Source organism: Borostomias antarcticus, assembly GCF_949987555.1.
Source record: "Borostomias antarcticus genome assembly, chromosome: 5".
NCBI lineage: Eukaryota > Metazoa > Chordata > Actinopteri > Stomiiformes > Stomiidae > Borostomias > Borostomias antarcticus.
The window spans coordinates 31,029,197-31,053,095 of NC_140238.1; the positions used below are offsets into that span (position 1 = coordinate 31,029,197).

Here is a 23,899-nt window from a genome sequence, read left to right on the forward strand (position 1 = left end):
AAATTCCCGACGATTAGTACTACCGTTTCAAAATATCATGTGAGTATCGTGTTCGATTACCGTGCTTTGAATAACCAGAGTAAATCGGCTACCATAGACATACAGGCCGAAGTCATTCCCAGTTTCCACTTCAGAGGAAATGATACGCTTACGCACACACATCCCAAAATGCCAAATACCTCACTGCAGCCCTTCCATATTACATAGCAAAGGACATGATGCCCTTTCAACCGTTGAGAGGCCTGACTTTCCCTATATTATTTGTGTTTTTTAAAATAAAAGTTGATGAAAGGATTCCAGACTGTCCATCAGTTATTGAACATTTTCAGCATATTAAAAAAAAAAAAAAAAAGAAAAAAGAAAACTGTGATAATACCGATAACCGTGGGATTTTTGGCCACTATAATCATGGTATGAAATGTTCATACCGTTACATCCCTACACACACACACAAGTGCATATATACATATTATATATAGTACATAGGCTCTCCTCATTTTAATGCTCAGTTTGACTGCATACTTGCACTGTGATGTCATAGAAAGTGGCATTGTGATGTCATCTGTATTCATATTGACCTCAGGCCCTATCAAAATAAATAATTAGTCTGCATTTGTGTGCCGTCTTGGAAAACCTTAATTCGGACTCCACACCACCCAGGAATGGAGTCCCAGCAACCCACAGAAAGAGACAACTCTGGCACGAACCCGAGAAGAGATGCAGCACAGCTCTCTCGCTCTCCAACTAATGGCTGCTCATCTCCAATCTCCCCAACGGCCTTGTGCCATTCCTACCTCCACTTCTACACATTGGCTCCACTCAGCCCAATTCCCAAGATACCTGCTTATGTGGAAAGAAGACATCTCTTCTCGCCGGCCTGCGAGGAAGAGGAGCCTTGTGGGTACGCAGAGTGCCACGCGGCTCCATGGAGCCCAGAGTTCAGGAAGCATGTCAGGAGGAAATCTACACACCCTGGGCTTAGACTGGCAGGTGGTTCCGCCAGCTCCTCAAGAAGGCCAGAGGATCAACGGAAGGTCAGTCGAGGAACACCAGTCACGCACCCCGGCTTTTCGGCTAAGCCTGTCGCTCCGGACATATCTCAAATCAATGTTCATTACAGACTTGGGTATGTACTCTTTGAGAGGGAAATGCCAGAGAAGACTATAGAGTACAATGACGCAGACGATGGGAGAGATGAGGACAACGAAGCAGCCTCCTATTGCTGTCGACCGAACACACGTACGAGTGATGCCTATGGCTTCCAGCTAGCAGAGCCTCAAGGTGTGAATATGGCCAGATGCTCAAACCAAGATCTTGACCGATTGAGGAATATCAGCTTCTTCTGTAAAGGGGTTGACCCTGACATCATCAGCTCCTACGACTCCTCCCCTCGGTCTTTGGCCACGCCTCCGTGCGACAGCTGCGGAACCCAGAGCTCTCGCAGGTACTGTTGCAAAGGCAGTGGTGATGAGGAGCCTGAGGGAAAGCCTGAGAGGAAACCTGTAGTCCGCCACACCTGCTTCTTCCCCCTTAAACTGCCCGGTGCTGCAGCCTCGCATCACAGCAGCGCCCTGGTGGCGAAACTCGCCCGTGAAGTTGGCGAGGCGGAAGAGGAGGACCAGCCCAGCAGCAGGGGGTCTAAAAAGTCAAAAAAGACTGACAAGTTCACACCAACTGTCCTCTACTCGGGAGAGGACGTACCTTCCCCTGGCAGAGCGGGCTGCTTATTAGAGCAGCAGGCTGAGCACTGGGATTGGGGGAGCTAGAGGGAGCGCCACCAGCCGGAGCCTGGGAGAGCGGCAGGGTCCTTCGCTTATAAAGGGAAACAACGGTGAGAGGGACTCTGAGTGCCCCCAGCAGAGAGGGGGAGACCAGCCCACAAGAGGACAACTGGGAGGCTGAGATAGGACCACATCTGAGCAGGATAGCGACTGAAGCGAAGTGAACTGAAGAGTCTTGTGTCACTGCCCTATTGAGGGCCAGCCTCCATATATCTGGTTAATCGGTTTTTGTTTGGTCAATATAAAACTCTGACAATGAAACTATTCTTACAAAAAATAAATATAGAATACAAATTCAAATAAATCTTGCTTCATGATTGGGACTTGGTCATGTTTATCCTAAATGGAAATGTAGGCATTCACCTTCATCATCCAATTTCACACATTCTCCAGACTTTGCTCAACTATGTGCTGCATCCAACAATGCACACTGGGACTTTAATCTGAGTTTGCTCACATTTCATTGGCCAAGGTGCCTTAACGTTGCACCAATAAACGAATTGGCGTCAGTGGGGAGTGCACTCTTTACAGAGGGGACAAGGTACAACGCTTCAGCGCAATATTCGCGTACACATCTCACTGAACTTGCAATATTTAGCTCCTTTTGGCCCAAATTCTGAACTTTACACTGAAATGGCGGTGCAGTTAGACAACCCGGCTTTGGACCGCCCACTGTTCTCTGCTCGAGATTCCACCCAACTTGACCCTCGCAACTCTACTGTCAAAGTCACGTGTAACGTTACCTTGTGAGTTACACGGTAATAACTTAGCTAACGTTAGAACAAATTTCAGTCATGCAGCAAGGCGTGATACGTTAGGAAAGGGGGAGATATTGAATCATTAAATCATGCCTGGTTGCTAGCTAGCTCCTCTACAACTATAAGCATCAGCTAACGCTGTCTGCAAATAAATTAAAACGCACTAAATCGTTGACACTTTTCACTGTCTCTTCTCTCACTACCTGTGCGGTGGCACTGCTGGTACTCGTTGGTCCGTACTCCATGGATTGAAAGATATCGTGGACTGTCTTGTTGGTACTACCAGCCATTATACGATTTGGCAAAATAAGAGTATCGAATCTCCTCTACAACACGACCCGATTTGACAGCGTGGAATGCCTGTTCTGCAAAGTTCCGGCGCAAAGGTGCTTGGTTCTATAGCAGATTCATGCAACAGCGACTTATGTAGTAGCCTACTGTAGCATGTCTACATAATCAATCCCACCCGGACGCATTTAGCGAGTGTACATACACCAGCGCATGCGCCACAATGCAGCCGCCCCTTTGGGAAGCTGTCTTTTTGTAGTCCAAATGTACCACCTCCACCAAGGATGTATTTCCCTAACACCTGGGGGAGCAACTATTATCTTAACCACCCTGTTAAATGTTTATTTGATAACGCATGGGGATGCTTAGGAAGGAAAAGAAAAGGTAACTTTTTTTTGTTTGCTTTTTGTGAAGGAGTGGGCTGGGAAGTTAACTGGCCAGCATTGATCTTATATTATTGTAAAGATTGCAGAAAGAAGGTGCTGATCACCTAGAGCGAGTAGTTGGAGGCTACTTCAGCCCTGGCACATAGGTTCCATCATCAGCCGGAGATCAACATGAAATTTATTTTTACATTTTTAATATATTATTTTTTATTAAAAGAATACTGCATTTCATTTTCACTATCTTGATCTCACGAGAGATCAGGTGATCAGGGTCGAAGCCAGGCTAGTGGATAGGGTGGATATGTGCTATTTATGAGTAAATGGGTGCTTTTATATAAAAGGTGGGAAGCTGCAAGTGTAGCCACCTCAAATCAAACTTTATTTGTATGGCGCATTTCACACACAGAGGCAACACAATGCGCTTTACAGAGAGCAATGGGGGGGGGGGGGCATAGGTCCCACCCCTACATATTCCAGAGGGAAGCAAAAAACAGTTCACCCAGGGGCCAGAAAGGTGAGCTGTAAAAATTCTTCCCTGACCTCTCTCAACGAGACGATCGCGATCAAGCAAGCTCCTGGAAAATGTTTGTCTGTTGGCTAAGAACATTTACAGAGCAATAGACATGAGCTAAATGCTTCATAGGAGAGACATGACTATCAGTAGAGTAGATAAATAGTTACAGAGATGTTGCCTACATGGTCGGCCATTATGTGTTAGCTATCCCTGTAGTCTATAAAAGGATATTTAAGTGAATCATATAACAAAGCACAATAAACACTTATAGCAGACAGGCTCATAAAAATGTAGCACCAGTGTAAACTACGTGTAGCCGCTAAGCAGAAGTGGGGAGCCAAAAAGCAGAGTCAGGAGGGGCGGGGGGACAACTGGCAACACAGAGTGGGATGGAGCTGGACACAAGGGTGGCAGAGGGCCTCTCCAGGAGCCATGGGGAACCAGTAGGAGGACCTTGGCCAGGAAAGGGGGGGGGGGCGCTGGGTGTAGTTCAAGAGGGCGGGGACTAGGGAGGAGAAAGGAAGACAGGAGCTGCGTTCCGAATCGCATACTTCTACTTCTTACTACCAGTACCTACTACAGCTGCCCTTATAAAGTACGTACTTTGCAAGCAGTAGGCATCCAACTGGGACATACAGTACTACCTTGTCATAACATTGCGCCTTGAAATTTGCCCACATCCGTCGCTGTCCATAACGCGACATTCGTCTACAGCTGTCACGACTCGCACATGTGATGCACATTTCCGCTGCGCACAGGATTGTGGGTCAGAATAGCCAGAAAAGCCTGCTGGATTGCATACTGCAAAATACGACCGGATGTAGTAGGACATCCTGGTATTTTTGCCATACTGCATGTGGCATACTATGTATTGGGACATACTACATCCTGTTTTGGCATACTATATAGTAGGGTAGTATGCGATTTGGAACGCAGCTAGGGTTAGTAGCTGCACTGGGTCTTTGCAGCAGTCAGGGGTATTTCTACCAGATACAGGGTGGCCTGCAGGAGACAGGGGGGTGTCTACAGGACCTGTTTAGAGTATAAGAGGGAGAGACACTAGGTAGGGAGGAGGGAGGAAGGCAGGGTTAGTGGCTGCTAGGCACCTCGGAGAAAAGGCTTTCATCTTTTGAAATCTGTCTTCACTTCAGTGAGTAACAGAATAATGTTGTCTGTAGATGCTGTAGTGCATACCGAGTTACAAAAGTCAATGGCGCAATGAGTGAATGGTTCCTGGCAGGGAGGTATGGGTATAGCTCCGAATAGTATACCGACCTGGACCAGGTCTTACGTCAATTGCTGTGGGACTAATAAACAGATAGGATTTCATTTCATTCAGTTCCCCTTTCTTAGTGCTTAAGCAACTACTATGAAATATGAAATTGCATTTGACATCATTCGAAGCTAATAGTTTCTGGTAAGAGGGAGGGAGGGAGGGGAAAAGAGAGGAGGAGAGGAAAGGGGGAGAGGAAGGGAGGAGAAGGGAGAAATTATGTAGGCGATTCTGCATTCCTGCATTTGGAGGAAAGGTTTTGACTGGTATGCATGGGTGGAGCCTTCTTCTGAAACGGTACCGCACTGTATAGTCATGTTGAGACATGCTGTTCACATGGGCTGGTCATTCTACAATGGGAAAATGCTGACGTTCTCTTTTTCTTTCTCTTTTCTGGGAAACGCATTGCTTCATCGAGTCACAGACAGTGAGACAAGCTGTGCAAGTTCTCCTTTGCCAACAGAAATATAGGTCCCCAAACCAGAACAGATTACATGATAGTTTGAATTCAAAATGGATGTTAAATAGACACATCTTTAGAAACACCGAAAGGCAGCCTCCAGCCTGCCTGTAAATCCTCAGTAAACATTGGTGTATGTCCTGTTATGCACTGTACGTACATTTAGATGTAAATACAGATGCTGGTTGCCCTGCAACTGGCACGTTCAGTTTTAATATCTGTGTTGCTTTTATGACTCTGCGTGCTACTAACCCTTTTCTGCCTCCCCTCTCACTAGTGCCTCTCTCTCTCCCTCCTACTTTCTAACCAGGTCCAGTGGATGCCCCACTGTCACCCGCAGACCACCCTGAGTTCGATAGATACCCCTGTGTCTGCTGTGGATGTCCAGTACAGCCACTAACCCTGTCGTCCTCCCTAGTGTCTCTCCCTCTTATACTCACTGTAGGTCCTGTGGACTCCCCCTGTCTCCTGCAGGTCACCCTGTAGCAGACCCAAGAGCCCCCCCCCCCTATGGCTCCTGGAAAGGCCCCCTGCCTCCCCATGACTAGCTACTTCCCACTTTGTGCATTTAGTTAACACACACACGTACACACAGACATACACCAGTCCATTTCCGGCTTTAGGCCTGGACCTGGGCCCAGTCCCCCTTCCCCTCACCCTAACCCGGGTCCGTATCCTTTTCCTATCCCCACCCTACCCCTGACCCCTGCCTCTACCTGGACCCAGGCACACTCGCACTCACGCACACACAGACATACACCCGTCCTGGGCTCAGACCCCCTTCCCCTCACCCTAACCCGGGTCCGTATCCTTTTCCTACCCCCACCCTACCCCAACCTCTATTTGGACCCAGGCACACTCACACACACACAGACTTACACCAGTGTTTGCCATGTCTCTACTATGATGTTTTTAGCACTTTTAGCTCTGAAAATGTAATTTTATGTAATTTAAATGTAGACAAACTTTCTGGCCCCTGGGTGATACTGTTTTTTTTGCTTCCCTCTGGAATATGTAGGGGCGGGACCTATGCCCACCTCCCTTGTTCTCTGTAAAGCGCATTGTGTTGCCTCTGTGTATGAAATGCGCTATACAAATAAAGCTTTGATTGATTGATTGATTAATTCATGAATGAGGCCCATTGTATCGCAAATGGACTGGGGCCTCATGAAATGCTTTGTACACTACTGACACCTGGTGGCAAATATAATTTAGAGCAGCCAATATAGATCAATGTGACAACTGAGCGCTGAAACATTTGAACTCATTTCGATTGGCAATTTGACCACGGATTGGCAATCTGGCAACACCGGTAGTAACTGGTGTGTGCTGCATAAAAACCAAGGAAAGTGGGAAAGGTATTGTATGATGTGTCTTGTAATATCACTAAGTCTGCAATAAAGTTGAATTGAATTGAAGAGTCCTGTAGGATAGTTGAGCAAACGGACTCATCTTCATCTGCCTGGACATACGGCGAAGATGTGTTAAAAATAGTCTTTTGATGTGGCAGTGGCTATAATTTACCAAAGTCATAGCCAGCCAGTAGCCTGTACAATACAAAGGGGTCATCATTTCACTGGATACTCATAACCCATAGATAATTATCATTAGGCTAGGTTTGTTGTTATTCATACTAAAATATAATAGGCTATTGTAAAATGACATTGAAAGGGTGGTTTTATTGGTTTTTATTCCAAGAACAATGTGTCACACCTCATGGGCTTTTGATTTATTTTTTAGAGTTTACCCTGCCTTGGAGAATAGCCTAGCCTACTCTCACATGGCGTGCACAGAAACTATAGTACCCGCTGGTAGAGGTGGGGGTTTGTGTTTGTGCCAAGTGGAACCTCCGATTTTGGGATGTTCGCCTCATCAGGTAGCTTTGGACCATGGATCATGGAGGTATAATATAAAGCCATGGATGTATTAGCGTTGAACAGGCAGGGTTTAGCTTCAACATCTCAAACCAAACCGATCACGTGACCGGGGCCTCCTTTGTCATTGATCACGTGCTTTTAGGGAAACGAAGCGAGTGCCAATCATGGTGCCGATACTGATTCACCGGAACGTTCCGTACTCGACAAACGCCTCGGAGCTTCGGTCTCATACGTTAACATCACTTACTAGCAGATGTTTGTTTTTTTAAAGGAATGTCCTACTGTTTAATTTTCGTTTGAGATCATATGTAGATAGAGGTCACCGACCGTGAACAGCAACAACTGTTACGCGAGAAAGCAGAGCACAAACTTCACAAGTTGAAGTTGAGTTAAAACGTAGCAGTTGTACTGTAATTGGTCTTAACGTTCATTCGCAATGCCGTGTGAAGGAACATCGGGTGAGTCAAAATGATAATTTAGTCTAGTCGAATGTTTGATATACACAATTTAAAGCTTGTCAATTTAGTGATACCTTCATACATATTTACATAACTTCAACAAGGCTGCCAAGTAGATAGACGCTTTTCAGCCTATTCCCACGGGGAGGGGGGGGGGGGGGTTATGGCTAGTGAAAAAAATCTCACTCCAAACTTTTCGTCAAACTTGGCAGCCTTGAAGTAACAATACATAACTTGCGTCTCTGCTGGAGGGCATGTTACCATCGTTGTTAGTAGGCTACATATACTATAGGCTACTTAAAATGGCACCTACATGTAATTTTATTATAAAGCGTACCAGAACGAATGAGATATTACCTGCTGTTGACTGCACCTATCGGGTAAACTGATTTTGGCTTCATTCTTGCTCCTTCAACAGATCAACGAATAGGAGAGAACTTGATCAAAAAGTGAGTTACACCAAAACTGTACCTGCTAAGACCATTTGCTGTAGGATAATTGTAGGACTTTATTTGGAATCTGTTTCTGTCCATCAGAGGGTAAGACTTATGTGGGCCAGGTAGTTAGATAAATACTTGAGATTGTTTGGAATTTGGAGGTAATCAACCTCCTTCATTATTCCATTTATTTTCTGTGTATAATACTACCACCACCATGCTTAACGGTGGGCATGGTGTTCTTGGGGGTAAAGGCCTCACCTTGTCTCCTCCAAACATATTTCTGTGGCCAAACAGTTACATTTTTGTTTCCTTTGACCACAGAACTTTCCTCCAGGAGGCTTTTTCTTTGTCCATGTGATCAGCAGCAAACTTAAGTCGAGTCTTAAGGTGCCATTTCTGGAGCAAGGGAGCTTCCTTCTTGCACGGCAGCCTCTCAGCCCATGGCGATGTAAAACACGCTGGACTGTGGACACTGACACCTGTGTTCCAGCAGCTTCTAATTCATTGCAGACCTGCTTTTTGGTGGTTCTCGGTTGACTCTTGACCATCCTGACGAATTTTCTCTCAGCAGCAGGTGATAGCTTGCGTTCTCTTCCTGATCGTGGCAGTGACACAACTGTGCCATGCACTTTATACTTACTATTGTTTGCACAGATCTTGGGACCTGTAGCTGATTTGAAATGGCTCCAAGTGACTTAACTGACTTATTCAAGTCGATGATCCTCTTTTTCAGATCCGTGCTGAGCTCCATTGACTTTCTCATTGTAGCGTTTGTGGCTGAGTCTAGTGATTGTATCAAATGAGCCCTATTTAAATGGGCTCAGAGAAGTCACCACCAGCTGTAGTCAATCATAATCCCTCACAAGAAGTTAATAGGCCATGCCTAGGGTTGCAAATTTCAAGGAATTTCATTAATCGATAACTGTTAACCTTAACAAACGATAGTCGATTAGCCTAATTGATAAGAACGTCCTGTGCCGGACTGCGCTTTGCTCGCTTCATTTTTTTTGTCTTCTTCCGCTGTGTCGTTGAAATTTCCCGGCATCCCAATTAGCCTCCACTACATGGTGCCCTCATGTGCAGTCGGACCTTAAATCCTGATTACATTTTACGCAACTCCCGTTGATAACGTTCGTTCCCCCCAAAAAAGTTCTGTTCCATTAACAAGCAATTAATCGAGTAACCAAATCTTACTCAAGTAAATTCTTATCGGCAATTAATCGATAGTCGATTAACTATTATCATCAACATCCCTAGCCATGCCACAAAGCTAATTCGATTGACACGACTTTCTACATCACCAAAATTGATAATTCATGTTGCTGTATATATTTTTGACCCAGCCAATTTGGTCACATTTTCAGTAGACTAGCACTTTTGAGAAAGTCTGATAATTACTCTACCACCGTTTTGGTCATACAATGGATGTGGGTGGGCATCTTGAAAAATCATTAAAAAAATATGTTGAACTCTCAATTTCAAAGACAAGAAACTCACTGAGGTGTTAGTTGGCGTTCTGACATATAATTCGCCATAAAGTAAGATTCTAGTTCATCTGGAAAGGCTTTTTTAAATATTTAGCATAGAACTATATAGTCGCAGCACCTACGTGTGTAAACGTCCGCAAACTAGGTAGCCTAGTAACATAAACAATCACAATAGCTACCGTAAGTAGTTCCGCTTCCTGAATCCCCTCTGCGGATTGATCTACACATCTACAACGGTCGCGTCAATACAAGTCAATGGATTTCATAAAATGATCAATAAAACCCTACAGGATTCATACTCTGCGGCGAATTTCATGTTAGAACACCAACGGGCACCAATTACCCCCTCGGTGAGCTTCTTGTCTTTGAAATCGAGAGTTTAACATGTTTTTGAAAGATTTTTCAAGGTGCCCACCCACATCCATTGTATGAACAAAATGGTGGTAGAGCAATTATCAGACTTTCTCAAAAGTGCTAGTTTTGTCAATGTTTTGATCTGAACCATTGTACAGTATATGATCATAAGTAACCTTAAAATGCATGCATTTTCCCTTTACTACTCCTTTAAGGTCCTGGAGATGTGGAAACAGTCTGACACATGAGCTTAACCCTTATATAATATCAAATATCACAAACTTAGATTAGGGGGTTCTGCTCATATATAATATTATACAACAAAGTTAGCATTTTGAATAGCTTTAGGATTGTGTATTGAGGTGGAATGTTTTGTGAAGCATTACTTGGCAAATTAATCTACAGTGTACGTAGGCAAACTTTAATAATTCAAACTCGTGTTGAAAACGTGTTTAAATTGCATTGAATTATAATCTAGATGACGCAACCTTCAGAATCCAATTTCAGTTCAACATCCTAACCCCTTGGCTCCGCTGCGTCAACTGTTGGCATCCATCAAAAATCAAGAAATGAACCTTGTCGGCCGCATGCATCGAATGCAATGCAATGGCTCCAGTGGAGCCCTTGTCATTAATTACAGTGGATTCATTTCCTTAGCGTTTGTTAGTTGATGGTGCCTATGGAGGCAAGCCATAAAGGTGTCTAAAGGCTGTAATTACACAAAGCAACTTTAGTTGATGGCAGATTAGTTGCTATCAGTTTCCAGGGGTGTTAGACGAAGCAACCACAAAGTGACTAAGAAGCAACTAATTGCCTATTGCAACATTTCCAACTCTGAGCAACTTGTTGCAAGCTACAGAGTTAGAGACATTTTATGTGATATTTTACCTGACATTGAGATTAGAGCAGATCATTTGCGGTTAGTGTGACTTTGATTGCACTTGAGTGGCTTCTTGTAACTGTCAAGTTCCAAGGAATGTTGTCTACTAAAGCTTAAAGTCCAGGTTAACCCAGTTCAAATTTTTGTTATGAGCTTCACACACCACAGGAAAACATGTCATTAACCACCCAGCCAAATCTGAGTGATTAAAAATGTCGCTAAGTATATAAAATAAGGCTTCAAAATCGGTTAAAAATCAGCAGCATTCTCTGGTCTGAGACTGTGGGGGCGTGTCTGCTGAAGGCACCGAAGCCACACCCAATTGCGTGGGGAGGGGGTGTGGAGGGAAGAACCTGTCAAATAGTACCGTTCTCTGGTCTGCATATTGTCACACTGGCACGCCGTCTCTTTTGTGGTAGGAAGGCACAGCTTTGTGAAAACAGAGAGGAGTTGAAATTACACTTGTCTAATGAGTCAAACGCACAGATGCTTCCTCCTAACCTACCTCCTGACAAACAACACAGGTAAAACTGTAGCTACTCTATACCAACGCGCCAGTGTTACTGCCCTTAGATGCAAAATACAAAAACAGGCAACGAGGAATGTATGAGTCTGTCCCTATTTTCTCCCTGCCACCTCCGGACCCATTCCTATCCCTAACAGGCGATCCTGTCGTCCCTTGGGATCAATGGAAAAAGTTGTTTAAAATGTACCTTTTAGTCACTGGCTTGAACAGCGCTGATAGCGCGAAGAAGCGTACACTACCGGAGTTGATAATCGGGACAGACTCATCCACTCTCGTTGGCAATGTTATGTGTGAGAATAACGAGCACTCGGCTTCAACTTTCCCGCAACATATCCAACAGAACTGGAATGTTCAGCCAGTAGCCGCCGAGCACCGCTTCACTGGGAGAGGGTGCGTCTTTCTCCAGCTGCAGCTGGTCTACCTGGTCTACCTGGTCTACCTAACCATCCCCCTCGCTCCCGTCTCCCGGTCTCCCGCTGGAGAAATATATTGTTACCATTACCGGTGAACCCATACGCATATCAGGTGCCACAAATATGGCAGGCAGTTTCTGTATAGTTAACGCTTATAGTCATAATATATCATCCGTAACGTTATTTGGTGGGTGGTCGCCTGGTCGGTGCTGCTAGCTATGTTAGCTAGACTAAGGTTATATACACACTCCCATCTGCAACAAGCTACATAGCTAATGTTAGCTATAATTCCTCCTAAGATTACATATAATTAATCATAGCTGACATTACCACATAAATGTCAAGACACATTTTGTAGATTAACGTAGCAGTGTATTTTCCTATTGCTTACGTTACCTAGCTAACGTTATAACGTTAATTAGCTATAAGCACACAAGGCAGCGCTGTCGGCACCAAAGGTTGATGCGACAGGAGGAGAATGGAGGCCGGGGAGAGAGATGGTTGACAGGAGGAGAATGGAGGCCGGGGAGGGAGATGGTTGACAGGAGGAGAATGGAGGCCGTGGAGGGAGATGGTTGACAGGAGGAGAATGGAGGCCGGGGAGGGAGATGGTTGGCTCCGCCGAATTCACCAGGACCAGTCGTGAGTCTGTGAAACCCAAAAGCCTCATATTATAATTGCAGAAGCTTTCGGGAGTGAAATGTTTGCTGCAGAGGCGGGCGCTAGCGGTGACAGACTCTGTAACACCATGGCTCTTCAAAAATGCTAACCCATTTGCTTCTCATTTCAGCTTTACTCGGGAGTGAAAGAAGGAGACCTTATCATCCCATTCCTGCTGGCATCCAGGAAGGATGCATTTTCGTTTAGTTTTATGCATAGGCATTGCTAACTAAGAAAAACTAGCTAATTCTAGACTGTTGGTTAAAACTAGCTAATTCTAGACTCAAGATTGAGCAGAACCGAAGATTCAAATCCGTTCTAGCTTTATATAGTGTTAGGGCGGGGATATGCTAAGAACACCGCTCTACGTCATCCGGTACCGTTTTAAGCCCGCCCAGAAAATCCAGAAATCAAAACTGGTCAAAAACACAAAACTGGTCTAACTTCACAATTCAGTACTACACATGGTTCATCCCATTTTTACATGTTATCAGCAATGCATCACTAACACATAGAATGTGTTTTCAAGCAAATCTCTGATTTTGGTTAACTGGGACTTTAAGTTGTGTGAAAGCTGCTTCTTGTAACCCCAGCAAATTGAAATGGAACTTAAAATTCTGAAAGGACCCCGACCCTGATATGTACCAGTAAGGGCTGGTTTGGGGATTCAGCCGGCCTCTCTCGTCCCCAGGGTGATTGAGGAGCAGCTAGAGGAAGTGTCCACAGAGGAAGACCCACCCCTCGTCCTGCCCTCCGAGATACAAGAAGTGGAGAATGAGCACGAGCACAAGATGGTGGCTCAGCTGAGCGTGATGATCAAGTCTATTGGCGACAAGCTCAAGGATGACTATGCGTTAAATGAGTGAGTTTCCATCCACCCTTTAGATACCAGCGTCCTTCTTAGGGCTGGGTATCGATTCGAATTTCAAGAATCGATTCGATTCCGATTCACAAGCTTCAGAATCGATTATCACGATTAAATTCGATTCGATTCAATATCGATTCGGTTAGAGTTACAAAAAACTTTTTTTTTTTTTTTGCTGTAACCTTAATTACATGACTGCCAAGTTATGCAACACATCAATACTAGGGCTGGGTATCGATACTGATTTCCAAAAATGAATGAATGAATGAACTATTCATTCCTTCATTCATTCATTAAATAAAAGATCGATTTTGGGATTCATAAATCGATTCGGAATCGATTTTTTAAACCCAGCCCTAGTCCTTCTGCTTGTGTGTGCGTATCTGATCTCTCTCCTATGTCTTTTCTCATTCCCTACAGTGCCATCGATGGAGTGGTAGGCATGGGGAATGGGGCCAGACACATCAACTACTGGAAGATAGTCCAGCAAGTGTTTGATGATGGTCAGATCACCTGGGAGAGGATCGCTGTACTGTTCTATGTTGCAGGAAGGATGGCGGTGAAGGTGTGTCTTTCGGCAACAGTTTGCCTCAGTTATTAGTCTGTTCTGTCTGTCTCCACCGTGTGTATGTGTGATCTCGTTGACTGTTGATACTGTGTGTTTTGCTTGTGTTTGTTCTTACCAACTTGTCTCTAACCACATTGTGTGTGTTCATGTGTGCATTTATGCTAAATAAGTCCTTATCCAATTGTCAGATGATGGAGGCTCATCTCCCCCAGTCAGTCCTGGAGATTTTGAAGTGGACGGTGGAATACTTCAGGAGCAAGCTGCTGGGCTGGGTCAGAGAGGCTGGAGGATGGGTGAGTCACAGCCGACTTTTGACAACATCCTTGACACTTATGAATAAAATGTTAATGTAATTATCACCAGATAAAACAGAGAACTCATAGCTAACAAGGGTTGGGTGTCTATAATATTATCCAGGTCAAGGCTTTGACTCATCCCATTAAGATAATTTACAAGCGTATATGATGTAAATCGAAAATAAAATCTATTTTCTATTTCTGTCTCTCCTCCTCCAGATCAACAGTTTCTCAGAGCTGGCTCATTGTCAGGTTCTCAGGTCCTCTATGAGCCCAGAGAATTCAGGATACCTCCTCATCTTCCTGGTAGGCGTCACACTGGGTGCTTTCGTCTCCTGGACAATGACAAGAAGAACTTAAAACACACTTGTGCCTCTACAGCTGCTCAGGACAAATGGCAAAATATGATCATGAAGATCACATACAGTACTGTAATCATACAATATCATTATTTGTACAATTCATTGTTGTAAAACCAAAGAAACCGTTCATCATGTTGCACTCTGTTTAGGCATTTGAACTTGTATGCTTCTGTGACAAATTGTGAGCCAAGTTGTGTACAATAATAGTTTTATACAAATTAAAACTTTTATATTTGGAAATATTTTTATATAGAGATATGGCTCAAACTGGAAAGTGAATTTATTTGGAAAAAGAAAGATGATGTGGTATGATGCTTTTGTAATGTAAATTGTAATATTTGTGCCATTTACATGAACTAAATAAAGTTTGTGAGGCAATAATTCCACCTTGACATTTTTCATCTGCACAAGAAAAATATTTTTTGAAAAAATGCACAGGACAAACATTGAAAATTTTGGCATAAGCTTTTAATATTTTTATTAAGTTTTTTAACGTTTTCTCTTTAAATTTGATTTGGTTTCCCAGTAATTTTGTATGTTTTTTTCATTATATTCTTGTTAATTTTCCTATCAGTATCGGAGAAGAGTTGCTCAGGTAAATCAGCATTCACGTTCAAACCTTCATACTCGTAATAATAGAACTGTTTTAAGTCTTTTTCACAAACTGTTAAATTATTACTGTTTATTAATCTTTTTTCTTTACATGTTTCAAAAATATAAAAGGTAAATAATAAACATTCCATTGAAATATATTTTATACAGTTCTTGATTCTTTTTTTTCTACTTTTTTATGACATTAAAATTGTATCCAGCATCAGTATTTATAGCATAAACCCCATTCAGTGATATTGTAGTAACCTTCTCTTCCTCCGTCTCTGTCCTCCCTCTCTCTCCTCCCCCTGATAGGAGAGTGGGATGGTGGCATCTGCACACTTGTAGTGTTAATGTTTTCACAGAGGAACAGGTGACTGCGAACCAACTAGCCTATGGTAGCATGACCAATATTAACTTTAGCTGCATTAAGGGAAGTAGTGCAATGTACTTTCAAATGTAGAAATTGTGACAAATCAGCAGCCTACTATTAAATTATGGCTCCGCTTACAGAATGAAAAAGCACCAAACAAAACAAATACAAGCACCCAAAAAAGACAGTGAAAAAAACAAAACATTATATATATATATTTCTTCATATATATATATATATATATATATATATATATATTCATTAATAAACATCTAGACTGTACAAACAAAGGAATGATCAAACAGATTTTTGGCATGATCCATGCCACTGGGACCTTTCAGACAGTTGTATCTAGATACACAACTCATGAAACTGAGTATTTCTCTGCCGTTTCCTCTCATCCACAGTTGACTGCAGTAGGGTACAACTCACATAGATGTAAACAAACAGAATGGCAACAGAACAAGAACGTAAATAAAAGAGTGACTGTAGAGAAATGCCCTCCCTGTGTACTCCCCGCCCGTCATCTCACCATTAACTGACGAGAGAGAGAGAGAGAGACAGAGATCTCTGACTGAAGAGAGAGTTACCTCATTCTGGCCATTCACAAACAAGTTGCCTTCTTTTTTATTCCCACACATGCATTAGAATTCAACTTCAAACAATGTGATAGAAAAACACAAGAACAGGGATGCAAAAGAGCTTCTTCCTCAAAATATTGGGAGAGACGGAAGGAGAGGAAGGTGAGAAAGATGCAGGGGGGTGAGAATGTGTGACGACGCGTTGCGGCTTCCCTCTGCTCCTCTCTGATATGTTAGGTATTTGGGTTTCAAGTAAAGTTATGCGAGTGGTGAGCTCAGCTGTCAATCATCTCTGGCCTGCTCAGAATCCTACACCACTGTGTGATGAGGTTCCCTGTAGCACCAACACACACACACACACACACACACACACACACACACCTGCACTGAACTGGCCCAGGGAATCATGTCATCAAACAAATTTGGAATAATTTATTGCTCTGACAATGAATCCCCTTATATTGTAGGCTATATGGAAGCATCTATTTCTTCCTTTTACGTATGTCCGTGTGAGTTGTGCTCCCAGAATAGTGATGGTTGGAGGGGGGGGGGGGGGTCCAATTACTTCTCTCTTGCTGTAACTGCTATTTCCTTCTCGTCCCATTCATCTTGCATTCCGATCCCTCTCTCCTCTACCTCACTAACGAGCGTTTTCATCTCCAGTATAAACTATTTTTGCATTTTAGGAATGTATCCTCACATATCTTTTGACTGCTTATTTGTCTTTATCATCAAATTATTTCAAATCATCCTTTTGATATCAAACAACGTGCCATAGTAAATGTTTTGGATAGGATGGTGAGAGGGTATAGAGAGAAAACAGAGAGAGAGAGAGAGAGAGAGAGAGGAGGGGAGGAGATCTGAAGAGGAGAGTTAATCGGACATCCTGTAAGGTGATGAATGAGCAGGATGATCCAGTGTACCAAATGATAAAAGGAATGTGCGTATCCCAAGATGCACTGCTCTAGGTCTTCAGGAAGCGCCTGTTCGGATCCCCTCTACTTCCTGGCTGGGGTAAACAATATTCCATTCCGTAGATATGGATATTCATCTCCCTCCCGCCTCATTCTCACCCCTCTCATGTCCACACAACAGGCGCAAACACAATGCTCCCCTTTGGCACGATGAAACACCTATCCATATCGTATGTATGTTATACGCTCCAAGTCTTGCATAGGTAGTTGCTCAGTTCTAATTCAGTAGCCTACTACAGCATTTCTGGAATATCATCATTTTGAGCAAAACAAACAACAAATAAATACAATTTTGGCAAGTGAACACAAAATCATCATAACAAAACGGTAAAAATGAACATGATGCAACACAAACTCTCACCTTTCTAGTGATATATAATGTTATGCATTACTGGTTGCTACAGTGAGCAATGACAACAACCATAGCAAAGTCGGCCTATGGTCAGACAGACCATACACACCCCAGTATTCTCACTGGAGGACTGAACGCTACCCCTGAGACGCCCCCTGCTGGAGAGCTCTGCAGCACCAGAGCATCTCCAGAGGCCAGAACCAAGGCTCAGACCACAACACACTATAGGGGTGATAAACTACACCCCCCACGCTGCATTACAGCACACTGTCCCCTAATGCTGCCAGAAAAGAACACTCACTAATTAGACATAATTTGAAGTTAGGGCACATGGTTTAAAAACAACAACACATACATACTGTATTGATCTTCACTTGCCAAATAAACAGGTAATAAAAATGTCTTGTTACACTGAAATAGTTTGCTTTTGTGCCTGTGAAGTATTGACTCTGGTAACAGTGTGGTTAAGAGACTGCGCATAATTCAGTTTGCATGATGACTACCTCATTTCTATTACTACAGTATGTGATTTCAACATTACTGTATCTTCTTACCAGTGTAGTTAGTCTGGCTTAATACTATAGCAACGTCATGTATGTGCTTGCCTCGTCGTTTCAGCTGTGAGAACTGTTTCTAATGGGCCTTGCTACCATGGAACCCGGTTAAATATACCACAATACGAATGTGGTTAGACATTTTGTCTGTGTGAGCGGAGAGACACAACAACCATTTAGACTCATTACGACAACAATAACTGCAACAGGCAGCGGCGTTCCCAGCGCGCGCGCCTTTCCGTGACCGCCATTTCCCTGGCAATAATGCTACTGTACCTTCCCCACCTGAGGACATGGAACAAAGATGGCTGCTTTCTCACGGGGCACCACCAACGTGTGCGAGACACTGCCTCTCTATCTCTTACACACACACACACACACACACACGCGCGCGCGCACGCACACACACACACACACACACACACACATACACACACACACACTAGCATATTGCGTTAGTATACTGAGAATGACACAGTAATGGCCATATTGTTCTGGGATGGGTAGCCTATCTAATATAGCCGTTATCATAGACATCAGATATATACAAGAGCAGGGCTAAGCTGATAGGGGGGCTTCAGACAGTATGATGCAGCTGCAGCCTACTGACAGGGATCCAGACACAGAGCCACAGGGTTACAAGGCTACAACAGTATTAGTATTAGTCTCGGAACCCAGACAGTATATTTCACCATGTAATCACGTCAGTGCATTTAGATGACTAAACCCTACAATGGGAAATAACGGCAGCGGATTCTTCGCTACACTGTGAACTCCAAACTCACAGCGGTGCCCCCTGGTGGCGAAGCAGCCATCTTAAACCTTGCAGTCTGAGGAGGAGAGGAGAAAACAGATCATTCTCACTGCAGTCAGTCAGTTCGACACAAGTGATGCAGCACTAGATGAGGGCTGCCTGGATCAGGGGTGACACAGACAGCTGGCAACAGGGGCGAGCAGGACGGTAGGAGGAGAAAGCCGTTGTTGAAGAAAAAGTAGCAGAGTGAGAAGACTGGAGGCCTAGTAGTAGTATTAGTACGTAGCATCGGGGGAAGATCTTCGCACTGCTCATCTCCGGTAGATTTAGTGGTGTTTGAATCTTATCTAAGAAAACATAGTTCATTGTGTATCTTGCAATCCTATTTTTTTTTTTTTACTTATTCATTTTTTATTATCAAAAAACAAAATATAGATCCTCTTTTTTGTAATAATCCTGCTCTTCTTTTAATTGGTTGCATATAACATAAATCTTTTGTTTCATCTTTGTTTTGTTCATTTTTTCAATGTCTAGCCCTCTTTTTTGGGGGGTCAGGGCTTGCAGAAGTAGTCATGCAGAATAGTCATGCTGGTAAACAAAGTCATAAAAATGCATTTTCCAATTTTTACTATTTTTTCCCCTTCATGGAATCGTTGATCAGAGTTCACTCTTTTCTGCACTTCCCGTTGACCTCTCGATCCCCACGGACACTTAGAGCGTGTGGTCTTCAAAACTTAAGTCCCCTCCGTTCTCTCTTCCGCAGAAAGGAGAGAGACCCTTTATTCTATCCATCTTCTCAATGAACAGTCCACCGACTCATTTTCATGTTTAGCTACCAGTTTGAAAAAAATATTTTTTTAACACTGTTGATGATGTGGGAATGTCGGGTATCAAGTCTTTTTTGATGTCTCTCCCTCCGTCTCTTCTCCTCTCTCCTCTCTCCATTCTCGAGTTCTCTTTCTTTACGTTTTTTTTCTCCGTTCATGCCATGCAGTTTGCTACAGAGCAGGAGCAATGCTGAGATACAGAGGGGTGGAGATACAGAGGAGAGAAAGAAAGAAACAAAGAAAGAAAGAGAGAGAGAGAGAGAGAGAGAGAGCAATGTTATGTCCCTGTTTTCCTGATTCTTCTTTCCTTACTGAGGTCTCCTCCTTTCCAGTGGGCGGCCCTCTCTCCATCCCCCCGGGACACACTCCCCTCTGGGAGCCAGTTGGACTCTGGGCTTGGCTTCGGGTCAAAATCCTTCAGAGTTGTCCGTGTTCTTTGCGGTCGGCTGATACGTCAGTCATGGACACAAGCAACATGAGCCAGTCAGTCATTATAGTCTGTGAACAGTGTGTGAAAGAGACCTGTGTTGATATGTACCTCTGGCATGCTCACTCAGCTACGGGCCCCTACAGGAACTACGGGCCCCTACAGGAGCTACGGGCCCCTACAGGAGCACAGTCTGCAGCAGAGAGAGAGAGAGCCGTGGGAGGCGAGGCGAGAGCCAGCTGGCTATCAAAGCAGCAGCCCAGCTTGCCTGGTTCAGAAGGTGATATGCCAGGGAGGTTGAGCCTTAGCTTTGCATAGAGTTCTTGGGAGGGGGAACCACAATCTCCCCTTGTTCATTCACATGGTCTAGTGTTTTGTGTGACATTAGGTTTCAGTACTGCTGTATTTGGATTGTGTTATGTCCAGTTCTAAACTATATTTGTGGGACTGCTAGAATGTTCTTGGAAGAACTTTGAAACGCTGTCTTAAAGATGGCACCCAAACGCCATCCAAGCTGTAGAGGTCCTTAAGTGATATAAACCGCATGGTCTTTACTTTTGGAGAATCTTTTGTAATGTTTGACTAACCATTGAGTGTGGATTCAGTGTTCATTGACTAGGGGGGGGTTATGACTTGTCGTATGAGTTCATGTTACAGTAAGCATGTTTCAGTCACTAGAGTCTTAAGAGTCCACGGGTCTACTGGAACAGACACTTCAGCTATGAAGGGAAGGAAAAAATAGTTCTTTTCCTCCAGTCTATCGTTCATCATCCAAACTGTTTTCTCTCTCTGTTTCTCTCTCTATCTATCTCTCTATCTATCTCTCTCTCTATCCATCTCCCTCCATCCTCTAGTGAATCCAGCAGGGATTTTGCGCGATGAATCAAGTCTTCCAGTTTCCTCTTCTTAGAGAGAAAGGGGAGATTTTAGAAACTTAACACTGAAAAGAAAGAAAGAAAGAAAGAAAGAGAGAGAGAGAGAGAGAGAGAGAACAGGGGAAAGAATCAGTGACAATCTCAGTCAATAAAGCAGCCAGCGAGATATACAACTACATAGACCAGGACATTTTAGTTCATCCTGACAGCAATTTGAATGTAATTTCACATTGAATCTGCAATAGCCAAATGTGCATATGGAATTCTTGTGTGTGTGGACGGATGAGTAAAATGAGACAATTAATCAACAAAATTATTGCTCGATAGACATCAAAGCGAACAAAAGATATGTTTTGGCAAAGCTCACCGGGCATGCGAGTTCACACAGTACGGAGGCAGAAAAGCTTGTAACGTTAAGGTCACGCGCACACATACACTACAAACACACGCACACACACACACGCACACACACACGCACACACACACACACCCACACCTATACAAACACGCCAATACAATATTGACGTGGGAGGTTTCAGTCCTAGAGGGCTGCTGAGTCTGCTGGTATTCGTCCACCTCTTGGTTCATAGAACGTTTCGATGACCTTTTGACTAGAGGTCATTTCATCAGATAAGACCGAGAAGAGGTTCTACCTACACGACTACAGCCCACCAGGACTTGGCTTCATACAGACCAAGAGCAAGAGCTGAGAGCGCCTCGGTTTGGTGTGTCCCACACAAATGCAACATGGAAGAAAGAAATGATACACAAAAAAACACAGCGAAGCATAAAACACAAAACACACACAAAACACAGTCGCACGCTTGCACACACACACACACACACATTGGGGCCCACAGCACAGAAAGCACAGCACACTGAACACAGAACACACATTCTTACACTGAGAAGCGATCTGCTTCCTTCCTTCACATTTTGTTTGTTTCTTCCTCAAACTGTCCTCCATTTCATGGATCTTCATTTGTTGACAATCCACTTTAACGTAATACACTCCTACTTCGTCCCCCTCATAAACACACCGTTCTGCCCGTCTTTCTTTGTTATAATGTTCATTTATGTCCTTTGTGGTGCTTTGTCATCCATTTTAGGGAAGGTCGACATTTACAGTTGTCATTCCCTCATTTCTGTTGCTTCCTTTTGGGGTTTTGCAATGGAAGCAGTCGAGATGGCGTGAGAAAGAGCACGTTAAGGGGAGCAGATGGGGTGGAGACGTTGGGATGGGGGGGGGGGGGGGGGGGGGACATGAGACACCTCAGAATCAAACAAGAGTGACACGGTCATTTCAGGATGAGGACACAGTCACGGGACATATTTACAGGCACAGAGAGGAGACAAACATGTCAAACTTTTCTCTCTCAAGTTTCGAATCACATCTTGCTGGAAGCACCGATACACTCAAACAGTGATGGAGAGAGGGAGGGAGAGAGAGAGAGAGAGAGGAGCGGGTTACCTGAGTTGTGCATGGAGGGAGAGAAGATGGGAGAGAGACTACAGGGGCTGGGAGAGGGGAGGCTTTATCTACATCACTGATTTGGCTCGTTCATTTGGAGGCTATTGAGTTATGGCTAATAAACCACCTCATTCTGACCATCCACCCTGCTAGGGACTCAAAATCTGAACGTCTTCTCTCACATCTAGTACCAGTACTACACCGTCAACCTGCACCTTCCACTGCCCTGCTGCAGAATCGGATGGGACTGCCTGTTCAGCATTCAGACAAGTCACATTCCGTGAAATAGAATTACATTCAGGGGTGCTTCTTCCTGATAGAACGTGATTGATACCATGTGGCGCTGACACATGTTTGAAATTGATACGCTACACGTTATAGAGTCCGCATACAGTGAGATGCCCAGAGCCTGATGCTAATAAGTGTACAGTATGTTAACAGTGCTGCACAGTTTGGGCTCCAATTGTTTTTAAATGGACCAATTGGAAAAGGATCAAACGGCCAAGGCGATGGATGAGGCTCTGACTGTGGTCCGCCTGGGCGTAGAATTCACACGTTTACATGAGTAAAGTTGAACTTGAACACCCCTCACACTTTCAATGCTGCTGTTATGTTAGGAGCAGGTGTGTGTGTGTGTGGGGGGGGTGGGGGGGTGGGGGGGGGTGCAGGACAGAACAGGACAGAATGGGTTGAGAAATGCAAAGAAGAGAGGGCTAGAGATGATGAATGAGTGACATTTTGTGGTGGGAACACAGGCTTTGGCTGACGTGTTTGTTGCTTGGGGTGTGATGGGGGTGGGGGGAGGGGTGTGTGGGTGTGTGTGGGGGGGCGGTTGTTAAACTGTTCAGATTAACGGGAAATGGAAGAAGTTGGATTTGTCTTTCTTAGTGTTAATTCACAGTTACTGCTTCTTTTTGCATATATCTGATGAGCACAGGGCTCTCAGAATAGTTCTCTGTGAAAAGATAAAAAAAAGGAAAGAAATCAAACTAATATCATTATTGATAAGTCTCATAATGTCTCTTAAGAAAGCAGCTATACAAGACCAATATTAATCCCTCCCCATCCTGGAAAAATAAACTTTCCCACCCCCCTCCCCGTTACAGTACCAATGGTCTCTCCCACCCGTTGCATTGTAGCATTGTGGCATGCATACAGTATGTGAGTACCTCTCTCCTCAGACAAAAACATTGAGAAGTAAGGCTTTTTTTCTCTATCAGCATGCTGTCAGTCCATATGTATGTGTACACTAACATACACATTCATATACACTTAGTTATTATTCCATATATATACACAGTACACATTCATTAAGCTTGAGTTAAAATCAGATGTCTTATCAAACCATACTCTTTGATTATGGACATAGACATATCAATTCCTTATTGCTTGCAATGGAAATCCATGCAGATTAAAATAACTAAAACTTTACAACTGTACAGAACATGTTGACCATCGACTGGTCTAAGAATTC

The 23,899-nt window shown here is 43.8% G+C and overlaps 2 protein-coding genes across 2 annotated transcripts in view; one reads left to right on the top strand and one right to left on the bottom strand.

The window, feature by feature from the left end:
- The window catches only part of aldh16a1 (aldehyde dehydrogenase 16 family, member A1), an 11,275-nt gene extending 8,280 nt beyond the window's left edge, over positions 1 to 2,995 (bottom strand). The window contains exon 1 of the mRNA XM_084438823.1: positions 2,743 to 2,995. Within this exon, the coding sequence (XP_084294949.1) occupies positions 2,743 to 2,829 (87 nt within the window). The 5' untranslated portion in view covers positions 2,830 to 2,995. The remainder of the gene's footprint in view (positions 1 to 2,742) is intronic.
- Positions 2,996 to 7,509: 4,514 nt separating this feature from the next.
- On the top strand, positions 7,510 to 15,165 carry baxb (BCL2 associated X, apoptosis regulator b). Its single transcript, XM_084438827.1, has 6 exons — positions 7,510 to 7,795; positions 8,214 to 8,244; positions 13,247 to 13,417; positions 13,841 to 13,985; positions 14,177 to 14,281; positions 14,504 to 15,165. The coding sequence occupies exons 1-6, from the start codon at positions 7,774 to 7,776 to the stop codon at positions 14,642 to 14,644; spliced, it is 615 nt and encodes a 204-aa protein (XP_084294953.1). The 5' UTR covers positions 7,510 to 7,773; the 3' UTR covers positions 14,645 to 15,165.
- Positions 15,166 to 23,899: the final 8,734 nt, after the last annotated feature.